General features: G+C 36.1%; 1 protein-coding gene across 3 annotated transcripts in view; it reads right to left on the bottom strand.

Moving 5' to 3' along the window:
- IFT74 (intraflagellar transport 74) overlaps positions 1-21,178 on the bottom strand; it is a 104,756-nt gene that overhangs the window by 34,250 nt on the left and 49,328 nt on the right. For all 3 annotated transcript variants that reach the window (XM_037060619.1, XM_037060618.1, XM_037060620.1), the window contains 3 exons: positions 16,497-16,640; positions 15,151-15,191; positions 12,546-12,625 (listed from right to left, as the gene is read on the bottom strand). In XM_037060619.1, coding sequence (XP_036916514.1) covers positions 12,546-12,625; positions 15,151-15,191; positions 16,497-16,640 — 265 coding nt within the window. The remainder of the gene's footprint in view (positions 1-12,545; positions 12,626-15,150; positions 15,192-16,496; positions 16,641-21,178) is intronic.

Here is a 21,178-nt window from a genome sequence, read left to right as displayed (position 1 = left end):
ATATATATGTGTGTGTATATAAATAAAAGACATGTTTAAAGGGGCAAAAATCTGAGGGCCAGACAGATGGATTAAATCTGACACTTTGGCTGCATAAAGGGACCATAAGCAGAGTTAGATAACAATCACTTTATGACAACAGGATTTTCATTGTAACCAAAATTGAATTTTGGAGGCACATGGTATTTTCTTGGACTAGTGAGACAGCTGCAGCCCTGTTCCCCTGGACCCCAGTTAGAGTAAGCTGAATAAATTTGTGTTCGTTCTATTCCCGATAGTCAAGGAAGCTTATTAGGATAATGTCCAGCAAGGATGGAGGCAATGATAAGCCAGAGATTCCCAAAAAGGTTCTTACTGAGGAACCAGCATATAAAAGGACTTTAGGAAGAAGACTTCAAATAAAATGGGCAAAGTCAATGGTTAAGAGTCTGGAGGCTAAAACCCAATGGCTAGCCTGTGTTCCATATATCCTCTTATAAGGCATATTGTTTTTCCAAGTACTGGCTATAGTAGCAATAAGGTTAGGGTGCAGAGGAAGATGAGCAGGTAGAGCTCCTAATGACATGAGGCATGCATTTCCTTCGTATACAGACTTTCTTGGTAGGAAGTGAGTTAGCACTACATAAAGGTGAAGGCAAAGTCAGAGGCCTGTGTCAGCAAACAGTCTTTTCTTTTTTCTGATCTGAAAATATTTTTCCCAAGCTCATTGAGGACAGCCCTGATACACAGAAAATCTTGCCAAGGCCCTCCAAACAGTACTAGTAGTAAAAAGGCAGAAAATAAAAGCAACTGTCTAAGGATAGTAGAATAAACACCCAGTGATCATGAATTCCTAGCTATGAAACATCCGGAAACAACAGGGAACACCCAGAACCAACAAAAAACACGGAGTGCACTCAGGCTAAGGCTTTGAATGCATTAACAACTTTACTGAACTACTTTTCAGTTCAAAGGAACAGCAACAGTCTCAGAGCATACTGATGCAGCATGATTGTTTGTGAGAGGGCAGAAAAAGAAAATTCATAATCAATGATAAAGTTTGTAAACGACTAAGTTTTTAGAAAATACATTATAGACAAATTAAGATTGGTCCTATAATAATGTCACCATTCATTTACCTATGGCAATGTCTTTTGAGTTGGCAACAAAGAGAAAGAATTAGCATTTGTAGCACACATGATCTGGAATGCCCTTAGAGGACAGTGATGTGCCTACAGATATTATACAACCTATGAGAAGTAGCAGGAAATTTAATATCTGCTGAACCCACCATGGCCCAGGTTTCTTAGAAAGTCCAAGCTTCTTGCTGTGGCTGTCTGAGAAGTTGCACCCCTGAGAGAAGTCAGGCACTAAGGGATTAGGAAGAGGCCTCCAACACAGGCTTTATAGAAATTTAAGTCATCTCGTCTTTTCTCTCCTTTAAAAATCTTTTTAAAAATCTTTATTGATTTCAGAGAGAGAGGGAGGGGACAGAGGGGGGAGGGAGGGGGCAGGAGAGAGAAACATCTCTCAGTTATCTTCTGCACCACCCCCTCGGTCTACATCAAACCCACAAGCTATGTACATGCCCTGACCTGGAATGGAACCCCCAACCCTTAGATGTACGCTCTAATCAACTGAGCCATGCCAGCCATGGGTTGTCCTCTTTTAAATTTAAGAGAATCCCCTACACATGTGGTTTCTAGTTCCTCATCTTGTTCTTAGACCAGAGGTCCCCAGACTTTTTGGAAGCTGGGATGGCTTTCATGGGAGACAATTTTTCCATGGGGGAGGGTGGGGGATAGTTTCAGGATTATTCAAGTGCTGTGAGGCCTGGTTCCTAACAGGCCTGGACTGGCACTGGTGCTGATCGAAACCTGCAGGGTGGGGACACCTATATTAGACCTCAAGACAGCATGAGGCTTTGCCTCCTGCCATTGCAATGAAATTGTTCTCAGTAAGATTATATGACTCCTTAATCATCAAATCCAAAGGGCAGTTTCCACCTCTTAATCTTACTCTGCATTATCTGACACTACTGATACATCCTACCCTTTTTCAGTTTTTCTCCTTATGGTTTTTGTTGGGGGCAGTTTTCTGGGTTTTCTTACTCTCGGATAATTCATTCTCTTCATGGCTTTCTTTGTTTCCCTTCATTTAAATTCTCAGTTTTGCTGTTAGTTGACTTCTAATGCTACATTATATCCAAGGTAATCTCACTTATTCTTGTGGTTTAAGAACTCCTAAATTTGACCTTTTCACTAATTTTCAGATCAGTTTATCCAACTGCTTACTAGAATAATGAATACTCATCTGGATACATTTCAGGACATCCTAATACTAGTATATCCATAACTCATTAGTCTTCCGCCTCACAGTCTGCACCTGTCTGCACTCCCTATTACATTTAGAAGTCCTTCAGAACTTCAGGGCTTACAGAGCTATCTATTTTTTTATTGTACTTTTCCATTACCTTTACCCTCCTTATCTCCTCCTCTCCTCCACAATCACCACATTGTTATCCATGTTTAAGATTCCTTTTTCCTTTGTTTTCCATCTTTCCTTCTCCTACCCCTGGCCCCCAGAACTGGCAGCCTGCTATTTATGAGTCTGTCTCTATTTTGCCTATTAGATCACTTTTTTCATTAGATTCCACATATGAGTGAAATGATATGTTTTTTGTCTTTCTCTAACTGGTTTATTTCACTTAACATAATGTTCTCCAGGTCCATCCATACTGTTGCAAAGGGTAAGATTTTCTTCTTTGTTACGGCTGAGTAGTATCTCACTGTGCAAATGCCCCACAATAAAATATTTTTTTTTATTTTTAGAGAGAGGGGAAGGGAAGTAGAAAGAGAGGGAGAGAAACATTAATGTGTGGTTGCCTCTCACATGGTCCCCACTAGGGACCGGGCCCACAACCCAGGCATGTGCCCTGACCGGGAATCGAACCATGATCCTTTGGTTCACAGCCCATGCTCAACTCACGGAGCTACACCAGCCAGGGCTACATAGCTCTTTTATCTATTCATCTATTGATGGATATTTGGGCAGCTTCCATATTTTGGCAATTGTAAATAATGCTGCAGTGAACATAGGGATGTTTATGTTCTTTTGAGTTAGTGTGTCAGGTTTCTTAGGATACATTTCCAAAAGTGGAATTGCTGGGTCATAAGGCAGTTCCATTTTTAATTTTTGAGATATCTACATACTGTCTTCCCCAGTGGTTGCACCATATGCATTCCCACCAACAGTGCAAAACAGTTCCTTTTTTCCACATTTGCCAGCACTAGTTGTTTGTTGATTTATTGATGATAGTCAGTGTGACAGGTGTGAGGTGATATCTCATTGGGGTTTTAGTTTGCATTTCTTTGATGATCAGTGATACTGAGCACCTTTTATACGTCTACTGGCTGTCTGTATGTCCTCTTTGGATAAGTGTGTATTCTTAAATTAGAATAATTTTTTTGGTGTTGGGTTTTATAAGTTCTTTACAAATTTTGGATATTACCCCCTATCAGAGGTATTGGTGAATGTGTTGTCTTTTTATAGTATTTTGTGGATGGTTTGTTTTCTTTGCTGTGGAAAAACTTTTTGGTTTGATGTAGTCCCATTTGTTTACTTTTTTCATTTCCCTTGCTTGAGGAGATATATCAGAAAAAAATACCACTACAAGAAAAGTCTGAGATTTTACTGCCTATGTTTACTTCTAGAAATTTTATGGTTTTGGTTCTAACATTTAATTCTTTAATCCACTTTGAATTTATTTTTGTGTATGGCCTAAGAAGGTGGTCTAGTTTCATTGTTTTGCATGTATCTGTCCAATTTTGCCAACATCATTTATTAAATAAACTATTATTAGTCCACTGCATGTACTTGCTATAAAGATATAAAATATAGTTTAACCAACCTGCAAATTGGACAATAAGCAACGACCCATTCTTCATTGAATGTACATTGAGAAACTAGAATAACAATGAATATATGCCATTTGAAACTCAGATACCAGGAGATAAACCAAAGTAAAATTAAGTAGGTTATTTTTATGTTCTGGGGAATTATTAGTGGGAAAATACTTTCCAAAATATGTTTTGGGAAAATCACCAGGAAAGTTATTCTGAGTCATAAACACATCATTCATCTAATTCTCACAGCAGTGCTAAGAGATGTGTGGCTACCGCTATGGTCTCCACTGTAAAGATGAGGAAACGAAGGCACATAAAGGTCAAGTAGCAATTCCAAGATCAGACAGTAAAACAGCACAGTCCAGATTTGAATCCAGACATTCTGGTTGCAGAATCTGTGCTCTAAAATAAAACTATTCTGTCTTTATAAATTCCTTTTCATCTGAAATAAGCAAAGAATAAAAGCTTCCAACCTAGGCCTTGGGAGTATAAAGAAGTATCCCATAGACAACAAAAAAAGTGTTATGTTTCATATTTTTACTGCTCTTGAAAGAAACATATAAATTACAGAAAAATTGCAATGAGATCATTCAGTTTGCAACAGTAACTGAATGGTCCTATCGCATTTTATGTATATTTCCAGTACGATACACATTTGTCGTACCGTAGCAGTTATGTACCATATTTCTCGGAATATAAGATGCACCCCCCATTTGGGAGGAATAATGGTTGTTAATGCTGCTGTTGAGTTCTGTTTACATTTACATTGGTGAAATATTACGTTATTTATGTTATTAATAACATAAATAAGTGAAGCACATTTCTTGCTTCAAAATTTTTTTCATAGTTCCCTCCTCTAAAACCTAGGTGCATCTTATGGTCTGAAAAATACAGGTAGATATCTGTACATGTTACATTAATAATCACATGATAGTCAGTTTTAAAATTCATAGCTTCCCACAAATCTCTGGGAAGATACTATCCTCTAAAAATGAAGGAGTAATTTGTGATATGTAATAATACCCAAAATACTTCTAGAGAGGTATGTGAGGTATGAGAGGTACTTCTGGGAGGTATGTGATTATACTTTCATTAACTATTAGTCAAACCTTGTCTGTGTATGTAGACATCCACAAAACTAGCCCCACCTTGTGGATCATGGTAGTACCACAAATCAGGCCTTGAGAATAGTGAATTGTCAGAAAAATGTATAATATTTTGACTGATAAAAACTAAAATTTTTAACAACTAGCATTGGTAAGCAAGCACTTTCACATACTGTTGTGATTGTATAAAATGGTACAACTTTTCTGAAAATAAATTTGCCAAGCAGTTAAGCTTGTGAACATAAATAATAGTCCACTCAAAATTTCACTTCTAAAAATTAAATAAATTTTTAAATTTTCAATTGCAATAGACATACAACATTTTATCAGTTTTGGATGTCCTATAGAGTGACCAAACATTTATATAATTTAACAGCAAATACTCTTTAAAAACAATAAACAACAGATGACAGGTAACAGTTGTTGCAAGTGCTTAGTATGAACCAGCACCATTCTTAGTCTAGCTTTAAAGTCACTATGCTATACTTTTTAGAATGAAGTACACATTCTCATAGGAAAGAATGTACATTACATGTAATTAAACAAAAAGACTCACGCCAGAAAAACTACATAGTATTAGATATATATTTTTAAATATATGCTTGGCCCTGGCTGGCATGGCTCAGTGGATTGAGCACTGCACTGTGAAGCAAAGGGTTGTGTGTTCGATTCCCAGTCAGGGAACAAGCCCCCAGTAGGGTGCGCAGGAGAGGCAATCACACATTGATGTTTCCCTCTCTTCCCCTCTCTCTAAAAATAAATATCTTTTAAAAATAAAATATACGCTTGCAGATGTACAAAAAAAGTCTAATGGACTAAACATCAAATTATAAACAACGATTATCTCTGAAGATTGGACTGTATTAGAAGATAGGAGAAAGGGGATGTATTTTATAAACTTTTGTACTGCTTAAATTGTTCACATTAAGTACAAACCAGAATCATCTATAAAAGCACATAACTGTAAAAAGTAAATTAATCAGAGTCTCTAAAAATTAGTTAAAGAAAACTTTTTAAAAAGCAGGAAGGGGGTAATCTCTTACATGTTGAGACTAATTCCTCAGTTAAGGAAAGGACATGAAAAACTCATTTTGAAGCAAAACACACAATGAAGTACATTCAAAGAGATTCAAAGAAATTCTGGGCAAGTGAAGTTCATAACCAGTATAATTTCCTGATGAAGATGGCAGATTGAACATGCACATCTAACTCAAATCCCACTCCCCTCTGCCAAACTCTGCTAAAGTTATGTAATAAATACTTTTTAAAGCTAAAACTCCCAGCAACAAGGAAAATAAAAAGTAAACAACAGTAATAAATTTTTAAAAGCTAGAAGCGCATGGAAAGCCTATCTAACCCTAAGTTAGCATTGGGTAAAGCTGAGAAGCAACCCAGTTTCAAAAGGCTCAGGAATTCTGCACAGAAGACTGATCACTTATTTTGTGTTCCTATCGCAGGAAAGATGTTGCCACATCATAAAATAATAACATTGTTCTTTATAGAATTTAATGTAAAATAGTGAAGAGTAAAGTAAGGGTCTGATTTAAGAGGGCCAAGAAACATTTTCTTTGAGGGACCTTAACTTTCTTAGTAAATAATCACCATATCAGAAACAAAAATTACTCAGCTATATGTTACAAGTAAACCATGAGGCAAAATGATTTTTATTAAAAATGATATCATGTACTCAGTAAGAATATAAGCTACTATTATCTACTTTTGGTTATCTTTTTTACCCAGAGGAACAATGCTTTTTCCATTACTTTACCTTTCTCATACAGATACAACATTTTAAAAAGCAAAAATTAAGCAGATATTTAATGACTGGTCCTTCCTCTGGGAGAGGAGAAATCAGGATGGGTTGGGCTCTCCTGAAAAGTACTATAGCACCTGCCAGTAATGCTGTGCTTTAATAATGATGCAGCTTGTACCTAAGCTATGTAACAACTTTTAATTGCATTAATTTTTCATTGCTTCTAGCAATACAAGTAACAACAATTCCTTCCCCACTAACACAGACCAGTACACATATTTAAACAAAATATATTTAAAACCATATAACAAAATTACCTGATCTATCAATAAAGTAGAACTACTATATGGGTGAAGTATAGTACATATGTAAAGTGATAGAATTAATTCCGGATAAACAAAATAGACAAGCCTTTAAGTAGGCTCATTAAGAAAAGAAGAGAGAGGACACAAATAAACACAATCAGAAATGAAAGAGGAGAGATTACAACTGATACCACAGAAAAAAAAGGGATTGTAAGGAATTACTATGAAGAACTGTATGCCAAGAAATTTGAAAACCTAGGTGAAATGGACAAATTTCTAGAAAAAATATAATCTTCCAAAACTCAATGAAGAAGTAGAAAGCCTGAACAGGCCAATAACAGCAGATGAAATTGAAGCAGTAATAAAAAAACTCCCATCACACAAAAGCCCCGGACCAGATGGTTTCACAGGAGAATTCTACAAAGCATTTAAGGAAGAGCTAACCCCTATTCTTCACAGATTATTCCAAAAAATCCAAAATGATGGGAAACTCCCCAACTCTTTTTATGAAGCCAGCATCATCCTAATTCCAAAACCAGATAGAGACATAACAAAGAAAGAAAACTTCAGGCCAATATCGCTGATGAACATAGATGCTAAAATCCTCAATAAAATATTGGCAAATCGCATCCAACAATACATCAAGATGATCATACACCACGACCAAGTGGGATTCATCTCAGGGATGCAAGGATGGTTCAATATCCACAAATCAGTAAATGTAATACACCACATAAACAAAAGCAAAGACAAAAACCACATGATCATATCAACAGATGCAGAAAAAGCTTTTGATAAGGTACAACACCCATTTATGATAAAGGTACTCAGCAAAGTGGGAATAGAGGGAGCATTCCTCAATATAATAAAGGCCATATATGAAAGACCTACAGCCAACATCATACTGAATGGGCAAAAACTGAAAGCTTTTCCACTAAGATCAGGAACAAGACAAGGTTGTCCACTTTCACCACTTCTATTTAATATAGTATTGGAAGTTCTAGCCACAGCAATCAGACAAGAAAAGGAAATAAAAGGCATCCAAATCGGAAAGGAGGAAACAAAACTGTCACTGTTTGCAGATGACATGATAGTGTACATGGAAAATCCTATAGACTCTACCAAAAAATTGCTGGAACTAATAAATGAATTTGGCAAAACAGCGGGATACAAAGTCAATATCCAGAAATCAAAGGCATTTCTGTATACTAACAATGAATCAGCAGAAGCAGAAATCAAGAAAAAAANCAGAAAACTGAATTACATGGAAGTCCGACTACAACTAATTGTTCCACAGGGACGGTAAGAGGGGCGGAGCCAGTAGCAGAGCAGGGTCGGGCAGGAAGATCCCCAGACCTAGGCGCACAAGTGGCCTGGACCCAGGGTGTGGAGCAGACTGACCATGGTCACACATTCTCGCACAGTGAGACGGACCACGCAGGCCCCAGGGGGTGGGGGCTGACGGCGGTGGCACACTCGCGTGCAGTGGGACGAAACGCGTGGGTCCGGTTACGGAGGGAGCTGCCGCACCTGTGGGGGCTGCGGCAGGAGACGGCAGACGGGACGCCATTGTTGCTCTTTGACCCCACCCCAACATAAGCATCACTACCGAGCGACCGAGTTGCCCTGCTCAGGTGGAGACCTAGGGCTCAGATCCTGCTACGTAACAGGCACGAACAGCCCAAAGATGGCGCAGGAAGAACTCAAAGTCCCAGAGCTGATAACTCTCACCGACAGAGAAATTGCCAGCCTCTCAGAAGCACAATTCAAGATACTGTTTATCAGGATGCTCACAGAACTGGTTGATTATAGTCACAAATTAGAGGAACATATAAAGGCTAAACTAATTGAAATGAAGGGAGATGTCCAGGAAACCAATAGTGATGGAAAGGAAACTAGGACTCAAATCAATGGCATGGACCAGAAGGAAGAACAAAATATCCAACCAGAAAGGCATGAAGAAATGAGAATTCAAAAAAATGAGGAGAGGCTCAGGAACCTCCAGGACATCTTTAAACGTTCCAACATCCGGATTATAGGGGTACCAGAAGGGGGAAAGAAACAGCCACAAGTGGAAAACTTATTTGAACAAATAATAAAGGAGAACTTCCCCAGTCTGGCAAAGGAAATAGACTTCCAGGAAATCCAGGAAGCTCAGAGAGTCCCAAAGAAGTTGACCCAAGAAGGAACACACCAAGGCACATCATCATTACATTAGCCAAGATGAAAATGAAGGAGAGAATCCTAGAAGCAGCAAGAGATAAGGGGACAGTCACCTACAAAAGAGTACCCATCAGACTGTCAGCGGATTTCTCAAAAGAGACCTTACAGGCAAGAAGAGGCTGGAAAGAAGTATTCCAAGTCATGAAATCCAAAGACCTACAACCAAGATTGCTTTATCCAGCAAAACTTTCATTTAGAATAGAAGGATAGATAAAGTGCTTCTCAGATAAGGTCAAGTTCAAGGAGTTCATCATCACCAAGCCCTTATTATATGAAATGTTAAAGGGACTTATATAAGAAAAGAAGATGAAAAATATGAACAGTGAAAGGACAGCAATCTCAGTTATCAACAACCACACCTAAAACAAAAGCCAACCTAGAGGACAGCTAGATCAGGAGTGGAACCATAGAAATGACGAACACATGGAAGGTTAGCAACAGGGGAGTGGGAGGAGGAGAAGAGGGGAGAAGGTACAGAAAATAGCATAGACAGTAGGTAGAAAATAGATAGGGGGAGGGCAAGAATAGTAGGGGAAATATAGAATCTAAAGAACTTGAGACAGGTGGTCATAAACTAAAGGGGGGGAATGGTGGGGGAGGGGGTGTGCAGGGTGGAGGGGAATGATGGGGGGGAATAGAACAACTGTAACGGCATAATCAATAAAATATATTTACAAAGAAAGAAAGAAAGAAAGAAAGAAGTAAAGAGCAACCAATCAGAACAACAAGAAGAAAAATGAGTCCAAAAAATGAGGATAGTGTGAGCAGCTTCTGGGACAACTTCAAGAGGTCCAACATTTGTATCATGGGTGCCAGAAGGAGAAGAGAATAAGAAATTGGAAATCTATCTGAAACAATAATGAAAGAAAACTTCCCCAATTTGGTGAAGGAAATAAGCATGCAAGTCCAGGAAGCACAGAGAGTCCCAGACAAGATGGAAAAAAAGAAGCCCACATCAGGGCACATCATAATTAAAATGCCAAAGGTTAAAGATAAAGAGAAAATCTTAAAAGCAGCAAGAGAAAAGCAGTTAGTTACCTACAGGGATGTCCTCATAAGACTGTCAGCTATTTCTTAAAAGAAACTTTGCAGGCTATAAGGAATTGGCAAGAAATATTTGAAGTCATGAAAAACAGGGACCTACACCAAAATTTCTCTTCTCAGCAAAGCTATCATTTAGAATGGAAGGGGAGATAAAGAGCTTCCCAGATAAGAAAAAACTAAAGGGGTTCATCATCCCCAAACCATTATTGTATGAAATGTTAAAGGGACTGATTTAAGAAAAAGAAGATCAAAACTATGGACAATAAAATGGCAATAAATACGTATCTATCAACAATTGAATCTGAAAAACAAACTAAGCAAAGGAGAGTAACAGAGACAGAATCATGGATATAGAGAGCATTTTGATGGTTGCCGGACTAGAGGGGGTGTTAGGGAAATGGGTAAAGAGGTGAAGGTATTAAGAATAGCCAGTTATAGAATAGCCATGGAGATGTAAAGTACAGTATAGGAAATGGAGTAGCCAAAGAGCTTATACCCATGACCCACAGACATGAACAATGGTGTGGGGATAGCCTGAGAGAATGGAGGTGCTGGTTGGAGGGGTGGCAAAGAGGGAAAAATTGGGACAACTGTAATAATAATATCAATAACAATAATTTAAATAAATCAATAGAAACAAAATTCAAAGCATTCTATTAATCTTAGAACTAGCAATTAATAATTGTTACTCCCAAGTAAGTTATTTTACTAAAAAATAAATGAAATATTACTAGAAATTAAAATTTGTAGAGTAAAATTATTTAAAATATATCCTATAAAGCATCTAAAGTCAAAAACACTACCAAATTTCACAGAAAAGTTTAAGATATTAGTGAAGAAAATCTAGAATACTAAATCTACAAAAATTAAAAGCAATAAGGAAAGAAAATAACATGATCTTAGCCTAACATTGTGAGCTTACCTAGCCACCCACGTATACCATTTAATATGCATAAACCTTAGACAGGATGATTATATTCATTTTGCAGATGAGAAAATGAAATGTCAGGTAAGTGTACTTATCTAATAAGTGTACTTATCTGGGCTATAAAATTTATCTGTTTTAAAGGCATTAGTAGGCATTTGTAAATAAAACTATGCATGCATCTTATAAGAACATACTTGTTTCAAAAATGCAGAACTTCATTATCAGAAAGCCAAGATTTACATTTGGGCAACAGAATGAAATCATTTGGGTCAAAATGAACTTGGTTTATATTTAGACTTTACCCCCTTGGAGCTGTGGCAATTTGAATAACTTCTCCGAGCTTCAACAAGTATGAAGGGGGTTACAAGGCTTCAAAGGATTTTGCAAATACCAGGTAAGTAATCAATTAGTAGTAGCTAGTTCTACTGTTCACAAATAAAGAAAACATAAATAATATACTGCATTTAAAATTGAAGTAAAATTTTTTGAAATGGAATACTCTTTTTCCCTGCTAGGAATGTTTCTTTAGCCGTAATAGATATACATATACATGCACACTGTTTATGACACAACACCTAACTCATAAAAATACAGTCAATTCTTGATAATCCAAGAGCATACTAACTGGCTTGCAATTACTCTATGATTAAAGTGCCACGAGAAACCCAACTTTCTCTCCTTCACTAGAGAGAAGCTGGTTAAGAAACTATAACACCCCACTTCTTCCCCTGACTATACTTACACTGTAGATCCTAACCTCCCACCACAGCATTTCTACTTGTTTGAACCTGAGCTTCCCCAAGTGTTCTGGTTCCTGCCTTGGCTCTTCAAACCGCACTGCTAGAAAAAGTTGGAAGATTTTCAGAAAAGTCAGTACTTGCTACCTCCTGACTGGGTTCCCTAGAAAATTATTTCTTTCTGGATTATTTGTGACTTGATCCTCACCCCCCTGCCAGCTCTACCAGTTAACCAGGTTAATTAATAATTGACTATATTGAGAAAGTATAACTTAGAAATCTCTGACAATCTGAAATCATTTTACTTCATTTTTTAAAAAGAAAATACATCACATCATTATATAATCATTTAAAAGTTATTCCAAGTTTTTAATTAGTTTAAATAATTTAATATTAATTGTAATATTTAATATTATAGTTTAGTATTTTAGTAGTTAATGTTAGCAATGTCATAAATAATTAAATAATAAATCCCAGGTAAACAGTCACTGATGCTCGAAGTAACACTGTATCAATACTGCTATGTAACTGTTAATATTCTTTATAAAAATACCAGAAAAATTACCTTGGTGTTCTTCTAAGTCCATATCAAGTTGTCTAATTTCTTCATTAAATTGATTTATTTTTTCTTTTAAATCTGTTAACCTGTTGAAAATGTTATTTAATACATTTATGACAGATAATATAGATATTCAATGAAAATATTCAATGATTACATTAAAAAATCTTCAATATTTTCTAAGCTGCATAAATAATATTTAGAAATAGTATGTCCTATTCTGTTACTACAAATTTAGAAATTTTTTTCTAGATCTTTTTTTCATGATTCACATTTGAACTGCAAGTATATTTTGAGAATGTTAGGTTGTCTAACTTCAAGGGTAGACTCTTCCCTCATCTTTTTTTTGGCTTGCCTTAAAACATTAAGGAAGTAAAAAATATTTAGTAACTTTCTTTTTATAGATTTGTTTAAACTGAACTAAGTTGGTAAATTAGTCTCAAAAATTGGAAAATAAAATTTACCACGAACAGAAGATTATATGGGTTAAAATTCTAGCAAAAAGTAGTTGTGCTTATTATGAAACTATAGTAATCATAACAGTGTGGTACTGGAATAAGGACAGATGTATATATACACACATATATACGTATAAATGAAGGAGAATTGTGAGTCCAGAAATAAGACCCTGTATCTACATGTAAGGTCTTATATGTAGAATTTTGAATTTTCTCTAATTCTCACCCAAGGATTTTTTAAAACTGATTTTAGAGAGGAAGGGAGAGAGAGAAACATTGGTATGAGAGGGAAACACCCATCAGTTTGCTCCCAGATGGGCACCAACTGAGGATCAAACCTATCATCTAGGTATGTGCCCTGACTGGGAATAGAATCTACAACCTTTTGGTGTATGAAACGACACTCCAACCAACTGACCCACCTGGCCCACCTGTCAGAGTTTTATATTTTATTTTTGACAAAGGTGGAAGACAATTACATGGGGAAGGAATAATAATATTTGTTAAAAGAATATTTCAACAAATGGTGCCTGGACAACTGGATATGCACAACAAAAGAATAAAACTGGACTCCTACCTTACACCATATACAAAAGTTAACTCAAAATGAATCATACATCTAAATGTAAGAAATTATAAAACTCAGAATAAAACATAAGCATGAATCTCTGTGACTTTGGATTAGGCACTGGTTTCTTAGAAATGGCACCAAAAGCACAACCAACCAACCAACCAAGTAAGTAAGTAAGTAAGTAAAGTAGGTAAAGTAAGTAAGTAAGTAAATAAATAAATAAGAGACGTCATCAGCCTGGCTGGTGTAGCTCAGTGGATTAAGCACAGGCCTGCAAACCAAAGGGTTACTGGATGGATTCCCAGTCAGGGCACATGCCTGGGCTGCAGGCCAGGTCCCCAGTAGGGGGCACATGAGAGGCAACCACAGGCTGCTATTTCTCTCCCTCTCTTTCTCCCTCCTTTCCCCTCCCTCTCAAAAATAAATAAATAGAATCTTTAAAAACAATAGATACCATCAAAATTTAAAACTTTTATGCTTCTCAAAGGGCACATCAAGAAAGTAAAAAGATAAATCTACAGGTAGGGACAAAAATTTTGCAAATGATTTATCTATTAAAAGTTTTGTGTCTGGAATAAGTGAAGAACCATTAAACTTCAGTAACAAAAGTAAATAACCCAATTAAAAAATGGGCAAAGGATCCAAAAGGACAGTTCTCTAAACAAGATATACATATGGCCAATGTGTTAAGGAAAAGAAGCTCAACATTATTAATCATCAGGGAAATGCAAATCAAAACCATAATGAGGTACTACTTCACACCCACTAGGATGACTATAATCAAAAGGGAGATAAACAAGTGTTGATGAGGGCATGGGGAAACTGGAACCCTCACACACTGCTGGCAGAAATGTAAAATGGTACAGCTGTAATGGAAAATAGCCTGACAGTTCCTCAGAAAATTAAATATAGAGTTATTATATGAGCCATCAATTCTAAACCTAGGTTTATACCCAAAAGAAGTGAAAACATAGGTCCACACAAAAACTGGTACACGAATTTCACATCAGCATGCTAGTAGCCAAAAATGGAGAAAAATCTAAATGTCCATCAATGAATGAACAAAACAATAAATATGGTATATCCACATAATGGAATATTTGGCAATAAAAAGAAATGAAGTAGTGATATATGGCACAACACAGATGAACCTTGAAAACATTAAGCTAAGTGAAAGAATCCAGCCATAGGACCACACACATACGACTCCATTAATATAACATGTCCAGAACAGGCCAATCTCCAGAAACATAAAATAAAGGTAGTTCTCCAGGACTCGGATCGGGGGATGAGACGGGTGTGGATTAGGGGTGTGGTATAAAACTGGGGTGACTGAACTGTTCTAAAATTGAAATGATGCTAACATAATTCTGTGAATATACTATAAACCTCTGAATTGTAAGATTTAAATATGTGAATAATATGAAATATAGTTAAAGCTGAAAATAAGCTTGAAAGTTGCATTAATATTATCCATATGAACCACAAAAAGTTACTGTAACAATATACACCTCTTGTTCATTTAGAATATAATTTAAAAAATGAGAAAGGGATTCAAATGTCCTAGTATAAATGTACTTACTGTCTTTCCATGCTAGCTATTTCCTGATTATCTTCTTTTACCTAAAAAGGCACCAAAAGAAAATACCCATAGTTTTTAAGGAATTACTCACTGTTAGGCTATCTTACAGAGAATTTCCTGCTAAGGTATGTTGCACTAAAATGTTAAATCTTGTCTCTTTCTTGAAACTTCTTAAAATTCAACCTTCGAATTTAAAAGGGGTATCATTAAGGAACTATTCATGAAGTTTTATTTCTTCCTCAAAAGAAGGGTGGTGACATATTTTTGTATTAATCCACATGGTACCATGAGGTTAACACATCTTCAGGACTGTATCAATTTGCATGAACATCTAGGATACAAACCCCAGCACAAAGGTAGCCTTGACAGATGTAGCAATCCCACTACATTTGAATTTCAGATAAACAATAAATTTTACTATATATATATATATATATGGCAATATGAAAATTTTACTATATATATATATATATATGGCAATATGAAAAACATTTGTTTCTTTTTGATTATTCTTTGCTTATCTGAAATTAAAAGTTATTGTATTTTATCTGGCAATCCTATTCCAAGATCACTCCTCTCCTGCCTCCAATGATCTCTTTCCAAGGAACTTCAGATTCTACATTTTAATACATTTCTAGAATGATTCTAACACATAAATAGCTGCTGGGTTGATTCCTAGGGTCTTCCAAACCCTTCGGGTTTGATCTAAGGTCACAAAGGAGTCCCATTTGTAGGCTCCTAACTGGAGCTATTCCCAAATACATATGCAGTTCTCCTATAGTTAGGGTATCTCAGGATAAATAATAGGCTAATTATAAGTTAGTACTAAATTAAAGCCAGCCTTGGTGTAGTAAGAAAGCTACTGAATACATGTGACATAACCTAATGACATTGTGATTTAATAGAAGATTTTAATTCCATTCACTTCACGGAGGCGCCGATAGTAATAACCATAAAAAGTCAGTAGTGGTGAGGTGCTTCATTTCCTAAATAGGAAGCCTAAAACAAATAATGGAGCAGATCTTCAGTAAGATTATCTAATTATTTGCTAATTAATAAAGAAGAGTTTTAAATTTTCCTTATAAAAATCCCAAATATGAAAAAATAGCCAAAAATGCATGAACATCATATAAAACTAGAATATAAGTCAAAAAACAGTTTATATGAGGAATGTCTTTTACTAGATTTTCTTGGTCAAGTAATTCACATTAATTCAGTGAAGATCACTTTGTTTTTAAGCCAATAAACTTACTGGCTTTCTCTTAAATCTATATGACTTAAATAAAATACATTAACACATTTATCAAATTCTGACATATTAAAATAACTATGTATGTTTTTCCTACCTGCTTAAGTAATCTCTCTCTCTCTTCCATTGGCGATCCCATGCTTTTGTCTTCAGCAATCATTTGATCTCGATGGGACTCTAACTCATCAAGTTTTTCATGCAGCAATACAGCCTCCTGTTTTACCTGGGAGTGCGCTATTTCCTGAAGGGAACAAAGAAAGAAAAATTATTATTTTATTAAAAACCATTTCAAACAGGTTTCCTTTTATAAGAATAAGGACACATTTAAACCATGGGCATCTTTAAGTAGAGATTCGAAGTACCTAGAGTACTCAATAATGCTACAAAACCTATTTCTAAACTGGAAGAAAAAAAATCCCTGTATATTTTCAGTCTGAGATTCACAAGAAGAGGGTAGACTTATTTTATTTTCTAAATATAGGACTTGAACAGAGATAAAGATATCTTGACCAATGGGAAGATAATAAAGAAAATGTCACAATGTATGTGCAACTTTAACCACAATATCCAATTCAAAGAATAGAGAACTGATCTCTAGAGAAGCAATTTTCAACTTTTTCATCTCATGGCAGACATAAACTAATTATTAAAATTATGCAGCACATCAAAAATATATTTTTTGCCAACTAGATAAAATTGGTAACATTTTGATTCATTCACACCAGATAGCTATTGTGTTGGCTGTTGCCACTTTTTAATTTAACAATGCAAGGGAAAAGAGGTCAGTTTCCTTTGTAAATAGTCAGGTATTACATGTTTTAAAAATTCCTGCAACACACTATTTGAAAATAACTGCTCTAGAGGAAAGATATTTTCCACTGAATAGGTCATATATATACTTCCCCACAATATGATTACTGAACTGTATCCCCCGAAAAGATACACTGAAATCCTAATCTCCAGTACCTGTAAATGTGACCTAATTTGGAAATGGAGTTTTTGAAGATTTAGTCAAATTAAGATGAGTTATTAGGATGGATCTTAATCCAGAATGAGATTTATGTGTCCTTACAAGATAAAGACAGAGTCACATAAGGAGAATGCTATGTGATGACACAGGCACAGACTGAAGTGACGCAGCTGTGAGTCAGGGAGAATGCCATGGTCTGAGGGCCACCACCAGAAGACAGCAGGGAGGGTTCTATCCAGAGTATCAGAGGGAGCATGGCTCTGCTGACATCTTGAGATTATATTCAGTTGGTCAAAAAGTTCATTTGTTTTTTTCTGTAAGATGGTTTTAGTAGCACTTAGTTGTCTTTAACTTCATTTGAAACAATTTTGTTAGAATATACTGTGACAGCTGTCATATCAACATGCATTTAAAAAACTTATCTAAATTGGTAAACTTTTTGTAGCCATTTTAATACTAATGGTGAAAGAAAACAAGCAACATTTTGGCATATTATTCATTACTATTTCCAAAAGATAGAACACAACTGAAACACAAAAAAGATTTGTGCAGTGTGTGGAGAAGATGCTGCAACTGGTCCAATGTGTCAAAAGTGGTTTGAGAAGTTTCTTGCTGGAGATTTCTTGGTGAATGATCTTCCACAGGCAGGTAGGCAAGACAAAGTTGATAGCGATTAAATTTAGACATTAATTGTGAATAATCAACATTATATCACATGGGAGATAGCCAACATACTCAAAATATCCAAATCAGTAAGTTATTGGAGAAAATAAAAAATATCTTTTATCTTATGGAAAAAAAAACAAATGGACTTTTTGGCCAACCTAATATTTACAGCCTCCAGAACTTCTGAAACAATTTGTTGTTTAAAGCTACCCAGTAGCACCGGGAAACTAATACACACAAACAGAATAGTTATGGTCTATTTAGCACTGTTCTACGGCACAAAGAGAAAACGGATACGGTTTATTAGATAACCAAAATAGCTAGGGATATTGTTGTTGTTGATGGTGGTGGTGACGGTGGTGGTGGCAGTGATGGTAATGATGATGATAATGAAAAAAGTAACATTTGAAGCTATTAATAAATAACTGTACTTCATATACTTTACATACTATCTCTAATACTCAAAACAACTCTATAAGATAGTAAGTACTATCTCTGTTTTACAGATGAGGAAACTGGAGAATCTACAGTATAAATAATTTTTCTAAGTTAACCAAAATAAAAGTTAATGATGATACCTGAACGCAGGCCTCACATCATGAACAAGGTCAAATTTTCAAGAGAAAGGACCTCCCTTTTTGAACGCAACAGAAAAGGCATCTTTAAAAAAAGGATAGAAAACAGGCTGACAGGGACCAGAGGGAGAGGGGAGGGAATTTTAGGGGAAAAGGGGAGGGGTTTGCAGGAACTAGTATAAAGGATACATGGACAAAAACAAAGGGGGGAGGGGCATGGAAATGGCAGGGAAGTGGGGAGGGCTTGGGGGTGGGCTGGGATGGAAGTAAAAGGCAGAAAACTATACTTGAACAATTAAAATAAAATAAACTGGAAAAAGTTAATGTTTAAAAGTTCATAGGCAAGGGGTTATATATATCAGTAATGGATTAACTTCAGGTGAAAGGCATAACAATAAAATACAGATAAGAGAATTGCAAATATTTTGAGGTATCCCTTTTCATAGCATCTTCCCCTTCATTTTGCTTAACCATCCTATAGATTTGTTCAAGTTGCATCTCCATAAAACTGTTCCTGAAGACTCAAGCTAACGTTGATCCTTCACCTGATTTTTAACACCTCTGTAAACAGAATTAATTAGTAATACTTAGCACAGTATTAGTGAGCCACAGTAGATATTCAAATACTAGTTGATTGATATTTGGTATAACATGTTCTTGAAGAACATGTTAAAAATATAAGCAATCCAGCAAAACTTAACTAGAATTAGTGACTTACATTTTGATTTGAGAATGCTGTAAAAATTCATGTTATTTTGGGCATATAGTACTGACACCAAAAAAAGAGGGGCATGAATACAAACACTAAATCTAAGGTTTAATACAACTTTTCATGGAAACTAAATTTGCCAGGAGAAATAAGACATGTCTCTCTCCTAAATGCCCTAAAAAATAGTAAGACATTCTGCAAGCTAGCTGTATTAATATTAAATGCTGTCCTTATTCCTTGAAGCATATTTCTATCACTATAGAGATCCAAGAAAATAAAATTTGTGTGTACCTACACAGAGCAATCTGATACAAAAAAAAATGCCATGTCCTCTTCCAACCATGTTGTCTGACAAGGTCTGGGCATGGAGGACTCAAGTTCAAGGAATTCATCTCCCGGGAAGAGAACGTGGCATCCAAAATGGGATAACAATTGGCTGTTTTATTTTAATTATTTTACTCTTGCTACTGAGTATAGGCATTGTACTGTACTTACTTATTCCTGTGAAAATCACCCAAGAGGAAGGAACAGTTCAGGAGAAAACATTAATATCCCCCAAGGAACTGCCTGAAAGAATGGAAAAATCCTCTCTAATGAAATAACCCCTGAATGTCTAAAAGTTTTTGGAGTAACAGCCCCTCCTTCACCTTGAATAAGAATATGTATCAATTAGAATTAGACAGGCAAAGAAACAGGAGAAGCTGGTTAGCTACTACAAACTAAGCACATAGAAACGATTACCAAGGAGTTAGAGTCCATAGTGCATAAAGAAACATTTTAGGCAAAAAGATAGATAGCTAAGTTAGACATCACAAAGGCTTATAATGCATTTCCTAACCTCTGCTCGGTCTTGCGTACCTTTTGCCCCATGACAAACTCTGAGAATTTTAATAAACAATAAGACATTCAAACTCTGTACATAGAGCTATTTCAAATTGTCTGATTAATGGTTCTCCTAGTCAAAACAATCTTTGTTTAACATAACTGAATCTATGGGAACTTACACACTTTTCCTGGTTACCTTTGTATTGATTTTTTCTGCTTAACTGATCATGCTATGCACCTGTAAATGTTAATCACTACCAAAAATAAAAATATAAAAACCTGCTTGTACTTGCAATAAACGGAACAGAGCTTCACTGTCCTTTGAGACGTGTAGTAATCTGTTACCCATAGCTGACGCCTTACCCACCTTTCAGGAATCCCTGGACCCTGCTACGGCCGGACCATGCCAAAAAAATCTTAATACTTTTAAGCAAACTATTTTTAACAGAAAATTTCCAAAATAATGAGTACAAAATACTCATATTCATTTCTTTTGCAAGCTAGGTGACAACAATCATGTCAATCTACAATTGTTACTAATTTTATCATCACAGATGCCATAAGAAATCAGGAAAAGGCAGGCAAAGTTTGAGATGCAGAGAGTATAGTGAAGTACAAAGGACATGACAATGTCCTTCACAGAGAAAGAAATACATTGAACAACAAATGTATAAAGAGATAATTCAACTTCATGCATAAATAAATTAAAATTAAAACATGATAGACTTCGGCCAAGATGGAGGCATAGATGGAAATACTGTACACCCTCCCACAACTAAATTTAAAGACAACGAAGTTTTACAAACAAAAACGCAGCCAAAACACAGAAAATTGAACTGTACGAAAGTCCGACAATAACGAACCACTCAGCCAAACCAGTAAGAGAGGTGGAGTCAGCGGTGGAGCGGGGTCTGAAAAGATCGTTTGGTCCCACTGACCCAGGAGCAGAGGTGGAGGCAATTGGTGGATCCCAGAAGTGGGGTGGCCACAGGCAGACCCAGTGATGGCGCAGGGTGCCTGGCTGACTGTGGTCA

The sequence above is a fragment of the Sturnira hondurensis genome, unplaced genomic scaffold, assembly GCF_014824575.4.
Source record: "Sturnira hondurensis isolate 20B ecotype Veracruz unplaced genomic scaffold, ASM1482457v3 Scaffold0012012, whole genome shotgun sequence".
In the NCBI taxonomy this organism is placed as follows: domain Eukaryota; kingdom Metazoa; phylum Chordata; class Mammalia; order Chiroptera; family Phyllostomidae; genus Sturnira; species Sturnira hondurensis.
This window is presented reverse-complemented; position numbering and strand designations above follow the sequence as displayed.